Source organism: Vitis vinifera, chromosome 7 (assembly GCF_030704535.1).
Source record: "Vitis vinifera cultivar Pinot Noir 40024 chromosome 7, ASM3070453v1".
Taxonomy (NCBI): domain Eukaryota; kingdom Viridiplantae; phylum Streptophyta; class Magnoliopsida; order Vitales; family Vitaceae; genus Vitis; species Vitis vinifera.
The window spans coordinates 12,215,180-12,235,979 of record NC_081811.1 but is presented as its reverse complement, the minus strand read 5'-3'; the positions used below and the strand labels follow the sequence as shown (position 1 = coordinate 12,235,979).

Here is a 20,800-nt window from a genome sequence, read left to right as displayed (position 1 = left end):
TTTTTTTATATAAAAAAAAAAACAATTTCTTAAACACCCTCATTTTAAAAAACTATTGAAAATCGATTTTCATTTTCAACTTTTTTTTTCCTATTATTTTTTCATAATTTTTAATTAATTTTGAAGATCCAACTAAAATCTTGAGTGATTATTGCATTATGCCTTTTTAAGTAGAGTCTAGAAGAAAAATCTCACCTTTTTTTAATGTCTTAAAACTAAAAAAACATAGCGAATTAATTATTTTCTTAATTAATATTAATATTGTAGATTTGCAACAAAGGATAAGTTTATTTAATTAAAAGGGCTTGTGAAAACTTAATTTTTGAAATTTAATTCTCTATCATTTTTTGTCTCATTTGACAAAAACACCCTTACTATTTTCTTTTAAAACCTAAATATAAACATTTGAAATAATAAAGAGCATTTATGTCAAAATAAGTTATTTTTCAAATAAAAACATGAAAGTTGTTAAATTCACAATTTGGGATTATCTCATTCTTTTTAACCAAATATTTCTAAAGGATATATGATGATGTTGGAAGAAGAATCAAGAGTAGAAAAATCATAGCAGATGAAGGGTGGAGCTTTTAAATAAAAGAAAGTTAGGAAATTATTATATCTATTTAAGAAATTAAATATTAAGATTATTTTTGGTTTCTAGAAAGTATTAAGAAAAGAAAAAAAAATTATTAAGAAAAATGATTTTTTCATATTTAATTATTCTATGAAAAATATTGAAATAAAAAAAAGTTAGACAAATATTATATCATATTTAAAAAATTAAATATTAAGATAATATTTGGTTTCTAGAAAGTATTACAAAAACAAAAACAAAAAATGTTAAAAATGATTCTCATATTTAGTTATTTTATGAAAAATATTGAAGAAAATTAAACATAATTAAAACTAGTCAAAAACCTATATATTTTTTATTATTTAATTTTTATATCGAAAAATTATAATAATTTAAATGAATTTAAAGTATAATATATAAATAATTTATTTAATTTAAATTTATTTTTTATTTTCTAATATCATGATTCAACCATGACTTCCATTCACTAATGGGTATGGTTTTAAAAATATTATTGAAAGCAAAATGTTTAAAATTTTCAAAAAGAGGGTGAGAATTGTTTTGTAACATTTGAAAAGTGAAAAAAGTTAAGAGCAGGACTCGAGATTTTAGGGTTAAAAAAATAAAAGCAAAACCAAGTTTTGATTGAACACCGGTCTGGTCAACTGATTCTCTGGTCCAACGGTTCAACACTAGTTTAAACCAAGTGACAATTATTTCCTCCTGTGGTGCAATTATTGAAAATATATGGACTAATAAGAAAATAAAAAATAAGGTGATTGTTATAATCATACTCGTAACCATAATCAACAAGTTACACATAATTGTTGTACGCCATTCAACAAAAACTCTCTTTCAGGAAATCCAGAAGTAGTTCAGCAATAGAATCCTAACTCAACTTCTCCTTTCTCTTCTCTCATCCTTTCCCACATCCAAATGGAGTCTACTTCATTAATAACTCAATATAAGGATTCAAATATAATTTAAAAGTCAAATTTTAAAACTAATTTTCTCATTTTTCAAATAAAATTTTAATTTTTAAATAATATATAAATTATATATTTATGAGTTCGACTATCAATCAGATTAATGAACCGTGAATAGATAATTTTTTCGATTTAATGATCGATCAGGTTTTAAAAACATTGATTTATATATATATATAAAGAAAAATTATTAATTTTATTATAATAGTATTATTATTTTACTAAATACTATTTATTTTTAATTTATTATTAAATAAAAATTATTTTTATTTTTAATAAGACTTAAATTTAATTTAATTAATATTATATAAATTGAATTTATAATATTTTTACAAGATCAAAATTCAAATTTTATTTTTAAAAACAACTTATTTAAATAAGTTTTTTATTTTTATTTTTAAAAATTGTTTTTAATAACAACTCGTCAAACACTTTACTAAAATGCTCAAAACACCTATATTTGTTTTTGGAGTGGTTTCAAGCCTTAAAGAATTTTGACATACACTTCTGTACAATATCCATGCATAATAGGTTTTAATTTATGGAGATTACACATTTGGGTGATATAGAAAAATTAATCTTAATAGAAGTTTAAATAAATAATTTGAATGGTTGGATGTGAGACAAAAATAAGGCTAAAATTTCTTAAAGAAAGAAATTTAAAGTGATTTTTTTTAGTCGACCTAAGTAATAGAAATTGGATATTATGAATTATTTTACCAAATTATTTCAAAGTTAAATAAGAAAAAAAAAATGTATACTTAGATATGTCAGGTATTCATAGGAAAACATGGGTTTTTTATTTATTATAAATGATATATATATATATATATATATATATATATATTAAAATTTGAAAATATTAATTTCCCTAAAACTAAATAAATAAAGAATTTGAGTCAAAACCCAACACATTAGATATACAAATGCAATTAAAAACGTATTATCAAAATACAAACTCTATAAATACTAACTTTCTTATCAACCTTATCTTATCTAATCCAGAAATCAAGAACACGTTGTGTGCAGATTCTACTTTCTTCAGGTGTGATTGTTGGTTCCCAAGCTGCTTCTTTCTCTAAGCGAAATGGAAATCCTGGATTCCGCATGGGAAGAAGAAGAGAGCTGCCTCCCTATCCTTCCACTTGATGATGGGGCTTTCTCTCCTTATCATCCCACAACATTGGCTCTCTTTCAGGTATCCCATTTTTAAAATTTTTTTGTTTTCTTTATCATTACCAAACAAGATGGCGCTGTCTTATTGACTGATCTATTCCTCTGCATTGTTTCACAAACCGACATGATCAAGTTCTTCGATGAAATTGATGAGAATGGAAGTAAGGATATTTGTTTTTCGAATTTTTATTGGCCCTATTTTTGAAACAAACTGATTATTCGACTTTCTAAACAATCTGTATGTTATAAATCTGGTGTAGATGTTCGAGACGACACGGGAACTTCTCGTGGTGGGAGAGAAAAGCAGAAAACACAATGTAGAGGCAAAGAGATGAAGAGACTAATTGAAGTTCTAAAGCCAGAAGAACCCTTGAGCGAGCTTGAGGGACATTCAAAACCATGCTCCGACCCCATAGCTGATGATCAGAAGGCATGCATAGATTCAACCCCGGTTGAGGGAAATGAAAAAGGAAGCTCTGATGAGAAAAACGAAATTAATAATCATGCAAGAAAAGGTGACAAGTCCATGGCTACTTTGGAATCCAAATTTGAGTCTACGAAAAGGAAACTCCAAGAATCATATAAAAATATTGAGAACGGTATTTGTTTTCTTTTCCTTTTGTTTTTTTTTTCTAAAGAAAAGACTTGAAACTTATAATCTGATCATGGGCCCTGAAATTTGTTGTCCAACAGCAAAGAAGAAGAGAAGGATTCAGGTGATCGAGTTTCAACCTCAACCAATGCCTAAGCAAATAGCTTGCCATCAAGTCCGGCGTCCCACATCCAAGAAGTGTAATTCCCATCTTTTGATCTGCCAACATTAGCAAAACTAGGCAATGTGTTATTTGTTTTTCTTTAAATTCTTTCTCCATTAATCATGGACCATTCATCAATGGATTATGGATTATGGATTGTTATAGTTTAGTTGTACAAGTGATCATGTCTATTCCTTGTACTATGGAAACTCGGACGTTAATTAATTTGAATTTTCATATGACTATTGTGGGGTTAAATTAAAAAAATGCATACCTAAAAGTATAATATTTATCAGAATTATAGTTTAAAGGATTCTTTAAATCTCTTATGTGATCACAGGAAATTTCTATATTGTGCCTTATGTAAAGGGATTATGAAAAAAAAATGTTTTATATATATATATATATTATATGTTTAGATAAAGTTGAGGAATTAAAATTGGAAATTATTTTTTATTTGACTACAGTGTTGCCTTCATGTACATTTTGGTTATTTGGCTCTAGCTCGCAAGAGAAAAAATGTTGACTCTTGTTACTCTTAGTGAGAGTAATGATGATATGAAAATCCATATAGTTATTGACTTCTATTATGTTATTAGATTGGCTATGATTCCGCCTCCCAACATGTAAGGAACATTAGGGACTAACCATTTTTTTTTTTTTGTAAGTCTCACTCTGATGATCGGGTATTCTGTTAACAACCAATTTTTTTTTTAATATATGCATGTTTTTCAAAAATTCAATTTGATATTTTTTTTTTTCTTTTTCTGCAGGTCATACTTCTTGCCAGGTGGAGAAATCCTGGCGAGCCACGTGTCACCTCCTGGGTGGCTGGTGAGGAAGCAAATGGTAGTTTGCATACACCAATCAAAATACGACACCTGTAAAGAGAATATTGAAGAGGAGGACCTGGGTGATGGAAAAAGCTGCAGGCCGTTATTTGGGTGGTGATTTTGTTGCTGATTTTTCAGAGGAGGAGCGGATGAGAGAGAGGATATTCTGGCAGAGAGGAGAAGGTGCGTTTGGAGGCGGGTGCTGGGGAGGAGATATTTTCAGCAGAAGATTCTTTCTTGAGGGGCAAGTCTGGACGAGGAGGGGAGAGGTGCGTTTTTGAGGTAGGGCTCTGGAGTTTTTTTTTTTTTTTTTTTTGGGGTGAGCTGTGAGTGTTCTTGAGCTGAGGAAAGAACAAGGCTGTGGGAGAAAAAGATAGCTTGAGAGAATATAAAGGAATAGAGAAAGAGCAGGCTGTGGGTGGAGAAAATGAGAGAAACGGAGTAAGCTACAGAGGGTATGGAGCAGAAAGAGTGAAGTAGAGCAACTTGATACCCATCTGGTCTCGCAGGAAAGAGGTGTTTTACTAGACTACACACTGATTGCTATTGATTTTCTTTGGATTGCTGTGATTATGTCTAACGAATCTGTTCTTGGTTCTTTATGTGAAATTTATTTAAGAATGATACAGTTCCTTTCTTTGTTTTCCTTTGGGTGTTTGAGTCATATCTATGGATTTTGTTCCCTCCTCTTTTTTTTTTTTCCACCCGTGACTCCTGTACCGTCATCCCTCTTCGCCACTCTCTCCGTCTCTTTGTTCTTCTTCGTATTTCTAATGGTCTCTGTACATTCGCTACCCACCACACCCATGAACTGCACAGACACGTCTCGCCTCTGCACCTCCTTTCTTGGCCTTCAAGTCCACCCATAATCAGACTCTCGCTCTGATCCAGTCCATGTACGACATCCTCCCCAAGGACCCCACCGTTGAAGCGACCGACCTCAACTATGTCCTCGTCAAAGAGAACTGCTCCTGTGAGCCTTATACGAAGAAGTACTTCACCAACACCACCTTCGCGGTGACGTTGTACTGTGGGTGTTCGATTGGGCTGTGGAATTATTTGATGAGCTATGCGGTGATGCTGGAGACAACGTGAAGTTTGGATTTCCCCAAGCATTTACAGTGACGATGATTTCATGGAGTGTTATTGACTTCGGGTCACGTCCATCAGCCAAGAAGGAACTGGACAATGCTCTTGCCGCCATTAAATGGGAGACAGACTACTCCATAAAAGCTCACCCGCAGGCTAATGTTCTATACGGCCAAGTTGGAAATGGTGATGCAGATCATGCATGCCGGGAACGACCCGAAGACATGACCACGCCTAGAACTTCTTACAAGATCGATGAGCAGCACCCGGGTTCGGACCTTGCCGGAGGAACTGCGGTCGCATTTGCTGCTGCATCCATTGCCTTTAGTAAATCAGATCCTGACTATTCCTCCCAACTTTTAGACCATGCCAAGCAGTTATTTGATTTCGCAAACAGTCACCAAGGCATGTATCAGCGCACTCCTACTCTAGCAGCGGATTTCAGGATGAACTGTTGTGGGCAGCTGCATGGCTGTACCGCGCCACAAATGATAAAACCTACTCAGATTATCTTAGTTGTTCCGAAAACACAGGTGGTACCAGAACCATGTTTTCTTGGGATGACAAGTACTCTGGAGCCCAAGTCCCCGTCGCCAAGCTTATTTTGAAGGGGAAAGCTCCAAACGATGGTAACTGGGGAAACTATAAGAATCAGGGAGAGCAGTTCATTTGCAACGTAATCCTGCAAGGAAGCAACAACGTCAAGAAAACTAATGCAGGGGTATTGTGGTGAGATCCATTCAACAATCTTCAGTACACCACCTCGGCTTTATTCCTCACAGCCTCCTACTCCGACTCCCTTTCTGCTGCCAAGGACAGCCTCAACTGCCCTGCTGGTTCCATATCTCCTGACGACATCATCTCATTCGCCCGTTCACAGGTGGATTACATACTTGGGAAGAACCCTAAGGGTATGAGTTACATGGTGGGGTATGGGTCGAGTTTTCCGCAGCAGGTTCATCACAGAGGAGCATCCATTGTGTCAATCCACGAGAATGGGACCACCTGTTGACTGTCCAGGTAGACCACCTCACCTACAACTTTGTGATCTGTGCAACATTACAGTGAACAAGAATGCTGTGTTTGGTGACAACAGTGCCTTGGCTCCTGGAGGTGTACGCATTGGCGCTCCTGCCATGACTTCGAGGAGTTTGGTCGAGAAGGACTTTGAGCAGATAGCAGAATTCCTACATGGCCACCTTAGCATGGCCACCCTAGCATGGCCACCCTTATGCCACGTGTCACTTCCTTTCAAATCCCTTCCCTGTGATTTCAAAATAATAATTTCCTAACCCCGTTTTCAAATGATTTTCCAATTTTTGGTTTTTAAATGATTTCGAGTCATCAAAATTTCCATCTTAGAGTTTTTAAATACCAACATCTTGTTGTCAATAAAATTTGGTCACCATTTTCTTTCCGGCAAGCCACTTTCAAATTTCTTTGATTTTTAAAATGTTTTAAAATAATTGTGAATTTATTTTTGTAATTCTTAATTATAGAACTTACGAAATTAATTTACTCAAAAATAAAATGAGCTTTGGTGGGTACCCAATACAAGTGATTTTATAATTGATTGATTGATTTAATTGTCATACATGATTGATTTTATTCTGCTCTATCACATGCTCAAAATTATTCCTTAATTGTGCACTAATCTCACTTCTTGATAGCACATTGAGGATCATTACCCAGATACGCATCTATTTCTATTCTGGTCTTTCTATATTCATGTTTAGATTCTCATATATACATGATCACTCTGAGTATTCATTGATTCCCTCATCAATTTCTGTGATTGCTTCATTTTATTGGTAGAGACCCGACTTTTGGAACTTAGAGGGGTGCTACAGTCTTTACCGTATCTTCCCGATAAGTAACCTGACCTCCGAGCCCATTTTTGGTTTTCACAAACCACATTTTCCAAATAAGGAGTCACACTTAGAGTTTTTCTTTTTTATTTTGTTTATCTTTTAAAAATAAAACAAAAATAAGTGGCGACTCCAAGTCATTTTTTAAAAGATAATAATAAATCATTTTCAAAATAAAAATCGAGTTCGTCATCAAGTAGAAAGCGCATAAGCCGAAATGTGGAGTCCATAATAGTACAAGTTTATTTTGCATAATTGTACTTATATTACACAAATTTTATAATATGAGTACTAATTGAAAACGGATCATTATACTTAATAATTTTGCCCATACAAGAAAATAAAGTGTTTTTGGCAATGCTTCTAATAGAATTGTTTTTATTAGAAGTGTTTCTTTTTTCTTTTTTTATACAATATTTCTATGAAAATACACTTTTATGATAATCTCGAAAACTGATTATAAGTGTGTTTTTCATAATGTGTTGCATAAGTGTAAAAATCCTTTTAATATTAGTAAATTACAAAAAGGACATATAATCTAATTACAAAAAGGAAATATTATAATAAACTAAGAACTTTTCATCACAAAAGAATATATAAACATTTATGTTAAAAGAATATACAAACATTTATATTGACAAAAAAAATTAAAAATAATCATTTTTATGATTACAAGAAAATTTTGAAAAATATTTACAAAAAAGAAAAAAAGAAAGAAATTTGATCAATAAACAAACATCAATTACGACATAACAATTTTTCAAAATAAAACAAATTATTTGATTATGGTGGACTAAAAATAATAAATTTTTGTCACTATAATAAATTTTTTTTTAAAAAAATACTAACAAAAACATTTAAATCAATAAAAAGAAACATTGAATAAAAGATAATTTTTCAAAGTTTTGTTTCCTAAAAGAAAAACTTTTCTAGTTAAAAGTAAATAAGACAAATGTTTTTGTACCCAAAAAAAAAAACAAAAAAACAAAGGAAAAAAACTATATTCTTACATATTGTTTCTCTTTTATATAGAAACATTATTTTCCAATTTTTTTTAACTAAGCAAAAAAACTACAAGTTGAATAAGACTTAATATGTTGTATTTATTAATAAATCCAGTAATTTTTAAAAATAATTTGAAACTCAAATAATAAACTCATTAATACATAAAATTTATGGATAAAGACTAGTTTATAATAACTATATTATATTTTTTTCTATAAACAATTATATTTTTATAAATTTTCTTACTTGGAAAATAAACTTCAAATCAACCAAAACTTTGTATTGAATTTATTAATGGGTCTAACAATTTTAAAATGATTTAGAACTCCAAAAATAGATGTAATCACTATAAAAAAAATGACAAATGATGTATTATGAATTAGGTAAGAAATAATTAATTATATTTAAATTATTTAACAAACTTTTTATTTTTTTAAAATAATTTGGAATTCAAAAAACTGGTCAAGGGAGTTGTAGATTGAATTAAAACATTATAGAATATTATTTTCATAATTGAGTACTAAATATATCCATGTAATGAAAAAATTGATTCATTTCCATGTTAAAAAAATTGAACTTTTTTCATCATTCATTTTAAAGCATATTATTAACTATTATTATTTTTAAATTATTATTCATTTTTAAAAAATTAGGAAGATGTTAATATCCTAATATTTTTAACATATACTGAAATAGTATATTTTTTTATAAAAAAATATAATTTATAACTTTATTACAATATTATTATTCATGTTTTATTAAAAACTATTTGTTTTAAATTTATTTTCAATTATAAAATTATTTTCATTTTAATAAGACTTGAATTAAATTTAATTAATATTATATCAATTAAATTTATAATATTTTCACAAAATCAAAACATAAAAATTATTTTTAAAACAACTTATACAAATAAGTTTTTTGTCTTTTATTTTTAAAGACAACTTTCCAAACACTCTTGCTTCTATAAAATAATAAAAACTATTTTTATTCCTTATCTTTAAAACATGATTTAAAAACAAGCATCTAAAAACATGGCTGAATGCCCTATATTTTAAAATTTTTAATGAAAAAATTTGTCTAAAAAAATTAATCATTTTCTCTATTTTTAAGTTGTTTTTTTGTCTTTTTTTTTGTGGCAATAATAACATTATATTCCTCATGATTTATGTAACACCTAAGAGCCAAGTTAGCCTAAAAATATAATTTTTGGTCTATAGGCTTAAATTTTAGGCCTCGTGAGTTTAAAGCCCTATGGCTTTAATTTTGGACTATAAGTCAGAATAAAAACCTTAAAACACGTTTGTGGACCTCGTATTTCGCTCGATGCGTTCCCACTCGATGACAAAACTCGTTTTTTTTTTTTATTTGGTAAAAATTTGATTCTTAGGAAAAGACTTGGAGTCACCACTTACTTTTATTTTATTTTTTAAGGGAATAACAAAATAAGAAAGAAAAACCTTAAGTGTGACTCCTGAAGGAAAAACAGGCCTGTGAAAAACCGAGTCTGGGTCTAGGGGTCAGGTTACTTATTGAGAAGGTGCGGTGAAAGACCATAACACTCATCTAAGCCCATTAAAAATGGGTCTCTACTAAATAAGATGAGACATATGTGTCAATTGAAAGGAAATCAAGGGATACCAATGAAATAATCGAATAATAAAATGAATCATGTATGAGAATAAGCAAAGTGGGAATGTTAGTGTACCTTGGCAGCAAGTAATAGTGCACTATCATGGAAACAAGGTTAACTTAAGTATAAAATCATCACATGCATATCAAAGAGTACGACAAAGATCAAGCAATATTCATTAAGCATAATAGTTGACAATCAGAAGAAGAGTAAACTCAAATGTACGACCCCCACCAAAGCCCAATTTATTTTGCATGAATTAGACTCACAAATTCCATTATTTTGGAATTATGAAAAATTCATTATTGCTTATTTAAAATCAAGGGAAACAGAAAATTATTTGAAAATCGAAGAAAATTTGTGCAACTGCATACCAAAATGAGAATTACGGCAACTTTATTTAAAAACGGGATTTTTAGCAACAGAAAACCCTAATAAAGGATGAAAAGATGTAGAATAGAAAAAATATTTGACAATTGGAGTGAAATTAAAACTATTAAGAAGAAAACTAGAGTTTTGAAATTTATTTAAAGATTGAAGTTTTGAAAATTAAATTTAAGAATTGGAATTTGGGAAATTAAATTTGAAGATGGAATTTTTTTTAAATGAATAAATAAATAAATAAAATAATAATGACTAAATAAATAAATGTGAAAATTGGAATTTTGGAAATTGAGAATTAAATTTGGAAATCTGAATTTTGAAGAATTATTTAAAGATGGAATTTTAAAAATAAATAAATAAATAAAATAATAATAATAGTGAAATTAACAATGATTACATAAATTAATGTGAAAATTGGAATTTTGGAAATTGGGAATAAAGTTTGGAAATCGGAATTTTGAAGAATTATTTAAGGATAAAATTTTAAAAATAAATAAATGTGAAAATTGGAATTTTGAAAATTAGGAATTAAATCTAGAAATCGGAATTTTGAAAAATTATTTAAAGATGGAATTTTAAAAATAAATAAATAGAATAATAAAAATAGCGAAATAACAATGATTAAATAAATAAATGTGAAAATTGGAATTTTGGAAATTAGCAATTAAATTTGGAAATCGGAATTTTGAAGAGTTATTTAAAGATGGAATTTTAAAAATAAATAAATAAATAAATAGAATAATAATAATAATAACAAAAATAATAATGATTAAATAAATAAATGTGAAAATTGAAATTTTGGAAATTGGGAATTAAATTTGGAAATCGGAATTTTGAAGAGTTATTTAAAGATGAAAATTTTAAAAATAAATAAATAGAATGATAATAATAACGAAAATTAACAATAATTAAATAAATAAATGTGAAAATTGGAATTTTGGAAATTGGGATTTTGAAGAATTACTTGATAATGGAATTTAAAAATAAATAAATAAATAAATAATAATGATAATAATAATAATAATAATTAAGTAAATGTGAAAACAATAATAATAATAACAATAATAATAATAATAATAATAATAATAATAATAATAATAATAATAATTGTTAGCCCAAGGGTTCTCCTAATCGGGTTTTGATGATAACAAACCATGGTTAATTGACTAATTGGTTTAATGTTTAAGAATCTCAGGTATAAACTCGAAAATTCATCAAAGGACCAAATGAATATCGAGACGCTTGAAAGACTTGTGATCATAGGAAACTAATGTAAGATGAATGCATGAGTGCACTTAGGATTTTCATACGTTTCATGCATCTATGAAAACTCGATTTATTATTTAAAACGTCAATTTCATTAAAACCTGAGTTTTTAACTAATGTACCTTAGGTAAAATGTTTTATAATTGGCTTAATAATTTACCTAAAGACCTTGCCTCAGTGTTAGAAAAGAAAGGAATCAAAAAATAGGTTTTCGGGGCCAAAAAGGCTCAACCGGTCGAGGCTATGGCCAACCGATCGACTGGTTGTGGTCGTCCGGTCGAGGAAGGTCAAAAACATTCTCTCTCTCCCAGTAGCCTTCTCTTCCCGGTCAAGGTAATTTTCTTACCGGTCGAGGTCCGGTTGAGGCAACGGTAACCTGTCATGCATTAAATGCTCCAACGGCTAGTGAACCGGTTGACCCCTAGCTCGATCGGACGAGATTACCTTTTTCTGTTTTTGACTCTCGAGCTTAGAAACCTATAAATTGAGAGCTCCACTTCATTTATTGACAAGAGAACACTTGCATTCAAAGCCTACCTACCTGTTCTTGATCAAAAAGCTCTCATTTCTTTCATTGTGCATTAAATCACCACTTGCATATCCTTTAGTGCACTCTTGTTTGTCATCCTAGCTTTGTCTTGTATTTGAGCCATCTTTAAGCTAGGTTGAGTGATTATATCTTGTAACAATCTGAGTGTTAAAGCCTTCAAGAGGGTTGAATCTTGAAGAGGTTGTGTAAGAGCCCATTGGAGCCGGAATCCAAGTGTAAGAAGATTGGAAGCTTGGTTGAAGCTTCAAGTTAGTGGAACCCTCACTCGGTTAGGAGGTTGAGGAGAGTGGACGTAGGCAAGGAAGTGCCGAATCACTATAAACTCGAGTTTGAATTCTCTAAACTCTATCTCTTTACTTTGCTTATATTTTGTTTAAATTTGTTGTGATTGAAAAGATTTAAAAAAACCCAATTCACCCCCCCTTTTAGGTGTTTTTCTTAACTAAGCATAGCCTTTGTTTTCTCAATAATAATAATAATAAATAATTAAATGTGAAAACTGAAATTTTGAATTTGACATAAAATAATTCTCCATATTTTCTTATTAACGTCTTTTTAATTGAAATTATTTTTATTAAATTGGATTTACTTATTAAAATTTTATTAAAAGCAAGATTTTAATCTTATAGATAATTATTATTATTTTTTTCTATAACCAAGTTTATTCCGAACTGTAACAATGAAAAGACAACAAAGCAAAGGAAAAGTGGGTGCATAGTAATTATGGTAAAAGCTAGGGGCATTTACTTGAATGGGTTTCTACAACTACAAGTAAAAAACACCAAACTTTATTTGGCAAAGGTACTTCCACTCTCTCCCTTATTGTGCTTCACATGCCATCACACACTCCACTAAAATGACACCGCATCAGAACCTTTAAATGAATCCCCATTCTTCATCATCGGTTTCTTCTTCTTCTTCTTCTTCTTCTTCTTCTCACCAAGCGCCATGAACTGAAACCTGGTTGTAAGTGTAAGCTGCCCACTTCCACTTCCTTTCTTGGATTCTCCGATCCCAAGCTGAGGAAACCACAATGTATTACATGGGCAAAGCCACCAAGATCTTCATCTTCATCGTCACCATCCTCGTTGTTACTAGACTAGTCATCGACTTTAGTCTCCTCCGCCACAGCTTCCAGAAAACCCACAAATGCTTTAGCGAAATGGGTCGGCGATTTTCGACGAATACAGTGTGATTTATGGTGATTTGTGGAAGCAATCTGTAGTGGCGATTTATGGCGAAATGGATCTCGTTGGCGCCTGGATGGAAAATGAATGACTATGGTGGAGAAAAGGGCAGCTAGGAGCGGCTGGGTTGATCGGGAAATGGGTAGAAGATAAGCTGAAGGTGGTTTGATATGATGATGGGTTCAGTGAGCGAAGGAAATGGGTTAAGAATCAAACATAAAATGCATCCCGAAAAACTCATATTCCGTAAATATATATATATATACCAAAAGCTTTTAATGCTCACATTCAACCATCAAAATAGAGTACCGGTATATGCAGAAAATTAATCCAACCATGTGAAAAAGAAAGAATAGGCAAGTTATTGAAAACATACATGTGCTGCTACTCCCCTTTTCAGCTTCATCTCATCCGGAATTGAAAATCCCTCTCCTACTTCCTCCGTTTTTCTCTCTAGATATCTTTTCTTTGTTTTTTTTTGTTTTTTTGTTTTTTTTTTCTGTCACCCCCTAAAAAACCCTCACAAGCAATCCTTTTTCTTCCTTTTTCGTTCACCCGAAAACCTAAAAACAGCTCACCCATCAGTCCTATGGCCGCCCAAAACAGCTCACTCATCCGCCGTTTTTTCCTTCACCTCCAGTCCTCTTTGGCTGACCAAGAACGACTCATTCTCGAGGTGGCCAGAAAAAAAATAAAAATAAATAAAATAAAATAAAATCTCCATATCCGAGGGGTTCTACAACATTCTAAATACACTTTCAAATGTTGTAGAGAACAAAAGTCAAAGAATAAATACACTTTCAAACATTGTAGAGAACAAAGGTCCAAAAAAGTTGGGATTTCAAATCTAAGGTGAAGAGGAAATGTTATCTTTTCTCTTTTTGCGAAAGTTTTAAGGTAAGGGCTTTATTTCAAAATATTTTCCTTCTCCTTAGCATATAATTGTTATTTTGGCTTCACAAAGAAAAATAAACAATTAATAGAAAAGTGCGTATGTGAATAAATAAATTAGTATTTAGGCGAATCTAGAATTCATAAATCTTAAAGTTAAAGTTATTTTGATGATGATTTGAGAAAAAAAAAATTAACCCTAGGATAAATGTTTAGCTATGATGGAAATATCCTATATATTTATAGGTTCCAGAAACAAATAATACAAACAAAAACGATTGTAGTGATAAGATGAAGAATCCATATAACCACTACAATTATTTCATATGTGAAGCATTTGGAAAAGAAAACCTAGGAGGCAATTGACATCACTGAAATCGAAGGATGAAAAGAGAAAACCAAGGATGGAGTAATCATCACCAAAATTGAAGAAAACTAGTTAATATGACACACCATGATCATTTCATGTGTGGAATCCAAAGGCTTAAAATGAGTGACCTCACCAAATATGAGTTGCGGTTGTAGCTTTAAAAACCTAGTGTGTCGAACGTCAAGTCTCAAAGACGTAACCTTGGAATGCAAGTGAGGTGGAAAGAATCAAAGAATGAAAGTTGGATGTAGTTGAAAATTCTTTCTTGAATCTTACTTTGGGAAAGAAAGCTATTGAAAAGTAGTTGTAGGGGAAAAAACAAGAATTACTTAAAAACTTTGTAAGTACTTGTAACAAACAATTGAGAAAGGGGGAATCTTTAGGGTCCCTTCCTTACCATGGATGATCCTTGTCATCAATATATTTCATTTTTACAATTTTTTTCATTAGACAAATAAACTCCAAATTAAGCATACTTAATACATTGGATTCATTAATGGTATATTTTTATTTATTTTTTACTATGAAAATAAACTCCAAATTTAACAAGATTTAATATGTTGGATTTATTAATGAATCTAATGATTTTTAAAAGTAAGTTAAAACTCAAAATTAATTCAATTAATACAAAAAAATTATAGATAAAAATTGGTAAAATGACTCTATAGTTTCTTTTCTTTTCTTTTCAACATAGTTTCTATTCAATTAATCATTAAACAGGACTTAATATCATAAATTTATAGATAAAATAATTTTAAATAATTTGAAACTAAAATAATAAACCCATTAATACTATAAATTTATAGATAAAAATTGGTTTACAATGACTTATTTATTTCTTTTCAACATATACTTATATTTTTATAATTTTTCTCATTAGGAAAATGAACTTTAAATCAACCAAGACTTTGTATTGAATTTATTAATGGGTTTAAAAATTTGCAAAAGTAATTTAAAACCCAAAAAATAGATATAATCGTGTGGACCCCGCATTTTGGCTCATGTGTTTTCCACTCAATGGCAAACTCAATTTTTATTTGAAAAATGATTTTATTTATTAGGAAATGACTTGGAGTCGCCACTTACCTTTGTTTTATTTTTAAAGGGTAAACAAAATAAGAAAGAAAACCCTAAGTGCGACTCCTTATTTTGGAAAATGTGGTCTATGAAAAACTGGATCAGGCTCGGGGGTTAGGTTACTTATCGGGAAGGTACGGTAAAGACCGTAGCACCCCTCTAAGTCCCTAAAGTCAAGTCTCTACTAATAAAATGAAGTTGTCATAGCAATCAATGGGAAAATCAACGGATACTCAGGGTGATCATGCACATGGGAGAATCGAAACACTCAATAAAGAACGATCGAAGTGAGAACAGGGCATACCTTGGCATCAATCGATCAATGCGCTATCAAGAAAGAGGGTTAGTACGCAATTAAAAGAATAATCTCATGCGTGTCATAGAGCAAAATGAATCAATCATGTGTGATAATCAAATCAATCAATCACTCAATCATAAAATCACTTATGTAGGGCCCCCACCACAGCCCGTTTATTTTGCATGAATTAATATCACAGATTCAATTATTCCGGAATTATGAAAAAATCATTCATGCTTATTAAAATCAAGAGGAGTAGAAGATTGTTTGAAAACCAGAATGGAATTAAAACCATTTGAGAGAAAATCAGATTTTTGAAATTTATTTGAAAAATTGGAATCTCGAAGGTTACTTAAAAATTGGAGTTTTTAGAGTTTATTTGAATATCAGACTTTCAGAAATCAAATGTGAGAATGAGAATTTTTAAAAATTAAATTTGAACGAGATTGGAAATTTGAAAATGATTTGAGAGTTCGGGATTTTAAATGAGCTGATAAGTGGATGAGTGAATAAGTAAATGAATGGAATAATAACAATGGTGAAATAATAAAGATTAGGTGAATAATTGCGAAAGATGGAATTTTAGAGATTGGAGATGTGAATTTAGAGATTGAAAACTTAAGAATTTATTTAGAGATGAGATCTTTGGTATATGAATAACTGAATAAATAAATGGATGAGATAACATTAATAACGAGAATAATCATTAAACAACGGTATATGAACAGTGGAGCTTTTGAGATTGGAAATTAGATTTGGAAGTTGGGTTCTGAAGAATTAAACTTTAACGATTAGAATAAATAAATAAATAAATATGGAATAATAATGCTATTTGACGAAAATAATATTTTAAACGAATAGAAAATGAGTAGTGGAATTTTTAAGATTGAAAATTAAATTAGGACGTTGGATTGTTGAAGGATTGGACTTTTAATGAATAAATAAATATGGGATGATAATTCTGATTGACGAAAATAACATTTAGAAGAATAATGTAATTTTTAGGATTGAAAATTAAATTAGGACATGGGATTTTTGAAGGATTGGACTTTAAATAAATAGATGAGTATGAGATAATAATTCTAATTGATGAAAATAACATTTAAACGAATAATGGAATTTTTAGGATTGAAAATTTAATTAGGACGTTGGATTGTCGAAGGATTGGACTTTAAATGAATAAATAAATATGGGATGATAATTCTGATTGACGAAAATAACATTTAGACGAATAATGTAATTTTTTTTAGGATTGAAAATTAAATTAGGATATAGGATTTTTGAAGGATTGGACTTTAAATAAATAGATAAGTATGAGATAATAATTCTAATTGATGAAAATAACATTTAGACGAATAATGGAATTTTTGGGATTGAAAATTAAATTAGGACGTTGGATTATTGAAGGGTTGGACTTTAAATGAATAAATAAATATGGGATGATAATTCTGATTGACGAAAATAACATTTAGACGAATAATGTAATTTTTTTTAGGATTGAAAATTAAATTAGGATATAGGATTTTTGAAGGATTGGACTTTAAATAAATAGATAAGTATGAGATAATAATTCTAATTGATGAAAATAACATTTAGACGAATAATGGAATTTTTGGGATTGAAAATTAAATTAGGACGTTGGATTATTGAAGGGTTGGACTTTAAATGAATAAATAAATATGAGATGATAATTCTAATTAACGAAAATAACATTTAGACAAATAATGGAATTTCTAGGATTGAAAATTAAATTAGGACATGGGATTTTTGAAGGATTGGACTTTAAATAAATAGATGAGTATGAGATAATAATTCTAATGGATGAAAATAACATTTAGACGAATAGTGGAATTTTTAGGATTGAACATTAAATTAGGACGTTGGATTATTGAAGGATTGGACTTTAAATGAATAAATAAATATGGGATGATGATTCTAATTAACGAAAATAACATTTAGACGAATAATGGAATTTCTAGGATTGAAAATTAAATTAGGACATGAGATTTTTTAAGGATTAGACTTTAAATAAATAGATGAGTATGTGATAATAATTCTAATTGATGAAAATAACATTTAGACGAATAGTGGAATTTTTAGGATTGAACATTAAATTAGGACATGAGATTTTTTAAGGATTGGACTTTAAATAAATAGATGAGTATGGGATAATAATTCTAATTGATGAAAATAACATTTAGACGAATAGTGAAATTTTTAGGATTGAATATTAAATTAGGACGTTGGATTATTGAAGGATTGGACTTTAAATGAATAAATAAATATGGGATGATAATTCTAATTAACGAAAATAACATTTAGACGAATAATGGAATTTCTAGGATTGAAAATTAAATTAGGACATGGGATTTTTGAAGGATTGGACTTTAATGAATGCGATTCTTAGAAGAGGATAAATATATACGAAATAATAATAATAATTAACAAACATAATATTTAAATGAGTGAAATTGAATAGTGGAAATTTTGAGATTGAAAATTAATTTAAGAAGTCAAATTTTTGAAGATGGGACTTAAAATTTGGAATGTAGAAAATTCATTGAGACCAACATAAATTAATTATATAAAATTTTTTCATATATGATGATTAGACATAACTAAAGCAAAGAAGATGAAGTATAAATTATTTTAAGTTTTAAAAACTATATTCCATCCTAATAATTTATCTTTTAATTATGCTTAAGTTGAGTTAACAAGATAGGTAAAAGTAAAAAAAAAAAAAAGAATGAATAAATTAATTAATTACGAAGATTAGAGGTTTATAAACTTATTTAGAATTAAAACAGCCAAATGGGCTATCTTAAAATGGACGTGGGCCATGAGAGTGATTGGCTTAAGGAGCAATGAGACCCTTCATCAGCAAGCTTGGGCCTGGGCTCCAACTTAAGCCCATACCTGTCACCATGAGCAAGCCCAAGGCCCCATCACCTTCACAGCCCACTTATTTGAGAAAATGTTGCCCTCCATCAACAAACTTGGGTTGGGCTCCAACTCAAGCCCAAACCCATCAAAAAGAGCAAGCCCAAGAGCTCCAAACTCCCTCACAGTCCACCTCTTCAACTGGCATCATCAGCTCCACCAGCAGCCTTCTTGGCAGCCACCTTCAAGCCCTTTCTCTTCACTCTCCCAGGGCGGCCGCCTCCAAAGGGGCTTGTGAGGGAGAAATCGCCACGCTTCTTGGAGTCCATCCTCACCAAGAATGAGGGCTTTGGTTGATGGCAGGAATGGGAAGATGGTGAGTGAGAGATGCCCGCGAGTATGGGAAAGACGGGTATGAAACGGAGGTGGCGTGATGGAGGTGGCCTTGCGCATGGGGCACGAGTAGTAATCCAAATGGGCAGGCCATGAGCAAGATTGAAGGTGAAAAGAGACATGGATATGATGGGTATAGGGAATGATGAAATACAGGTTTAAAAAATGGGTATGAAAGTTGGTGTAGAGGATGGGTATTGTAATGGGTATGATTTTTAAGGGAAATGGGCATGATGAGTGGAATGGGCAGCCAACAGTGGGTACAATGTGTTATCAAATAATCGACGTTCACCACCCACGTTCCGCTGCCCTGAAGTGGTCCAACACTTGGCCACGTCCTTCATCATGTAGCTGCTGTTAAGGAACACGTTTCTATCAACTGCTCATCGTGTGGCAAATCAGAGAAACGTGGCTTTGATGGGAAGCCACATTTTCTTTGTATTTTAAATATTGGTCTTGGTCCCAAGCTCCTCTCTCATGCTGCTAAAAATCTTCAGAAACTACACCATCCATAAGGAGAGATAGAGTTTTGGAAACCAAAGACTTGCAACCCAACAATGGCTGGAGGTAAGTATGGCATAAGTTACATATGAATGAATTGTTTATATGCATTATGAATTGCCTACATTTGGTATCAAAGCCACTGAAAATCTTATCTCTGCCTTGATATCTATTTTGCACCAGAATTGTTTAGTTAATGTTTCCTTTTCTGGTTATAAAATACAATCATACAGTATGCTTGATAGGAATATCCGTTTTATGATCTCTCAATTACTACTTAAAAAAATTATAATACCCATGCTTGCCGACACCACAAATGATGGATCATTGCTACTGCCACTGTAGTATAATTTTAATAAAGTCGGCTCTAAACGGTGAGCCTCCACCCAATCTATGAGCCATAGCTTTACTTGAAAGAACCCATTTGCCAAACTTGGAGATCGACTTCTCCAATTATCTCCAATGAAAGCCGCTGTCCGGCGACTTTCCAACAGAAATCCTACATCATTTTCGAAGTGGGTCTGCCTCCGGTACACCCATTTCCAAAGGTGACCATCATAAGGGCTAAGGAAGCAATCTGGTGGGTGTTTAAGAGGCCATTGTAACTGTGAGTCATGCAAAGCTTTCCTGGAGCGCTGCCAAGCTGTTTCGCGGCTGAAGCATGGTGCTGCCTGTGAGGAGAGGCGTTGTCTATCTGGTGCATTCAGTCTCCACCGTCATTACCTCGGTTTAGCCATGGTCAGACCTGGACTAGCGGCGGTGGATTTTGGTGCCTAAAAAAGCGGTAGTAGTGGCGTTCAGAAGCTGCATATGCAGCGCCCAGCTTGCACGACGGTGGATTTCGCCATTAAAGTAGTCCACGGGGTGGCGGAAAATTAGGATGGTGGGTTTTCGTTGCAGTTGATTATAATAATAAATAAATAAATAAAAACTAGAGAGAGATTGGGTTCTACCAAGTTTTTGGGCCTTGGTATAAGTGACTTTTGGGCCTATGAAGCTTATTGCATGGTAGTGGCCCATTTTACTAAATTAAGGGGCTTTAAGTGTTGGGCCATGGGTTAATTGTTAAAATTGGGTCAATTTA

At 31.2% G+C, this 20,800-nt stretch overlaps 1 protein-coding gene and 1 pseudogene across 1 annotated transcript; both read left to right on the top strand.

Annotated features, from left to right (window-relative positions):
* Positions 1-2,568: 2,568 nt before the first annotated feature.
* On the top strand, positions 2,569-3,566 carry LOC100853578 (probable mediator of RNA polymerase II transcription subunit 26b). Its single transcript, XM_059737754.1, has 4 exons — positions 2,569-2,758; positions 2,870-2,897; positions 2,997-3,335; positions 3,430-3,566. Exons 1-4 carry the CDS (start codon positions 2,648-2,650, stop codon positions 3,558-3,560), a joined length of 609 nt encoding a protein of 202 aa, XP_059593737.1. The 5' UTR covers positions 2,569-2,647; the 3' UTR covers positions 3,561-3,566.
* An 841-nt stretch (positions 3,567-4,407) lies between these two features.
* Positions 4,408-6,450, top strand: LOC109121477 (endoglucanase 13-like; annotated as a pseudogene).
* The last annotated feature ends 14,350 nt before the right edge of the window (positions 6,451-20,800 follow it).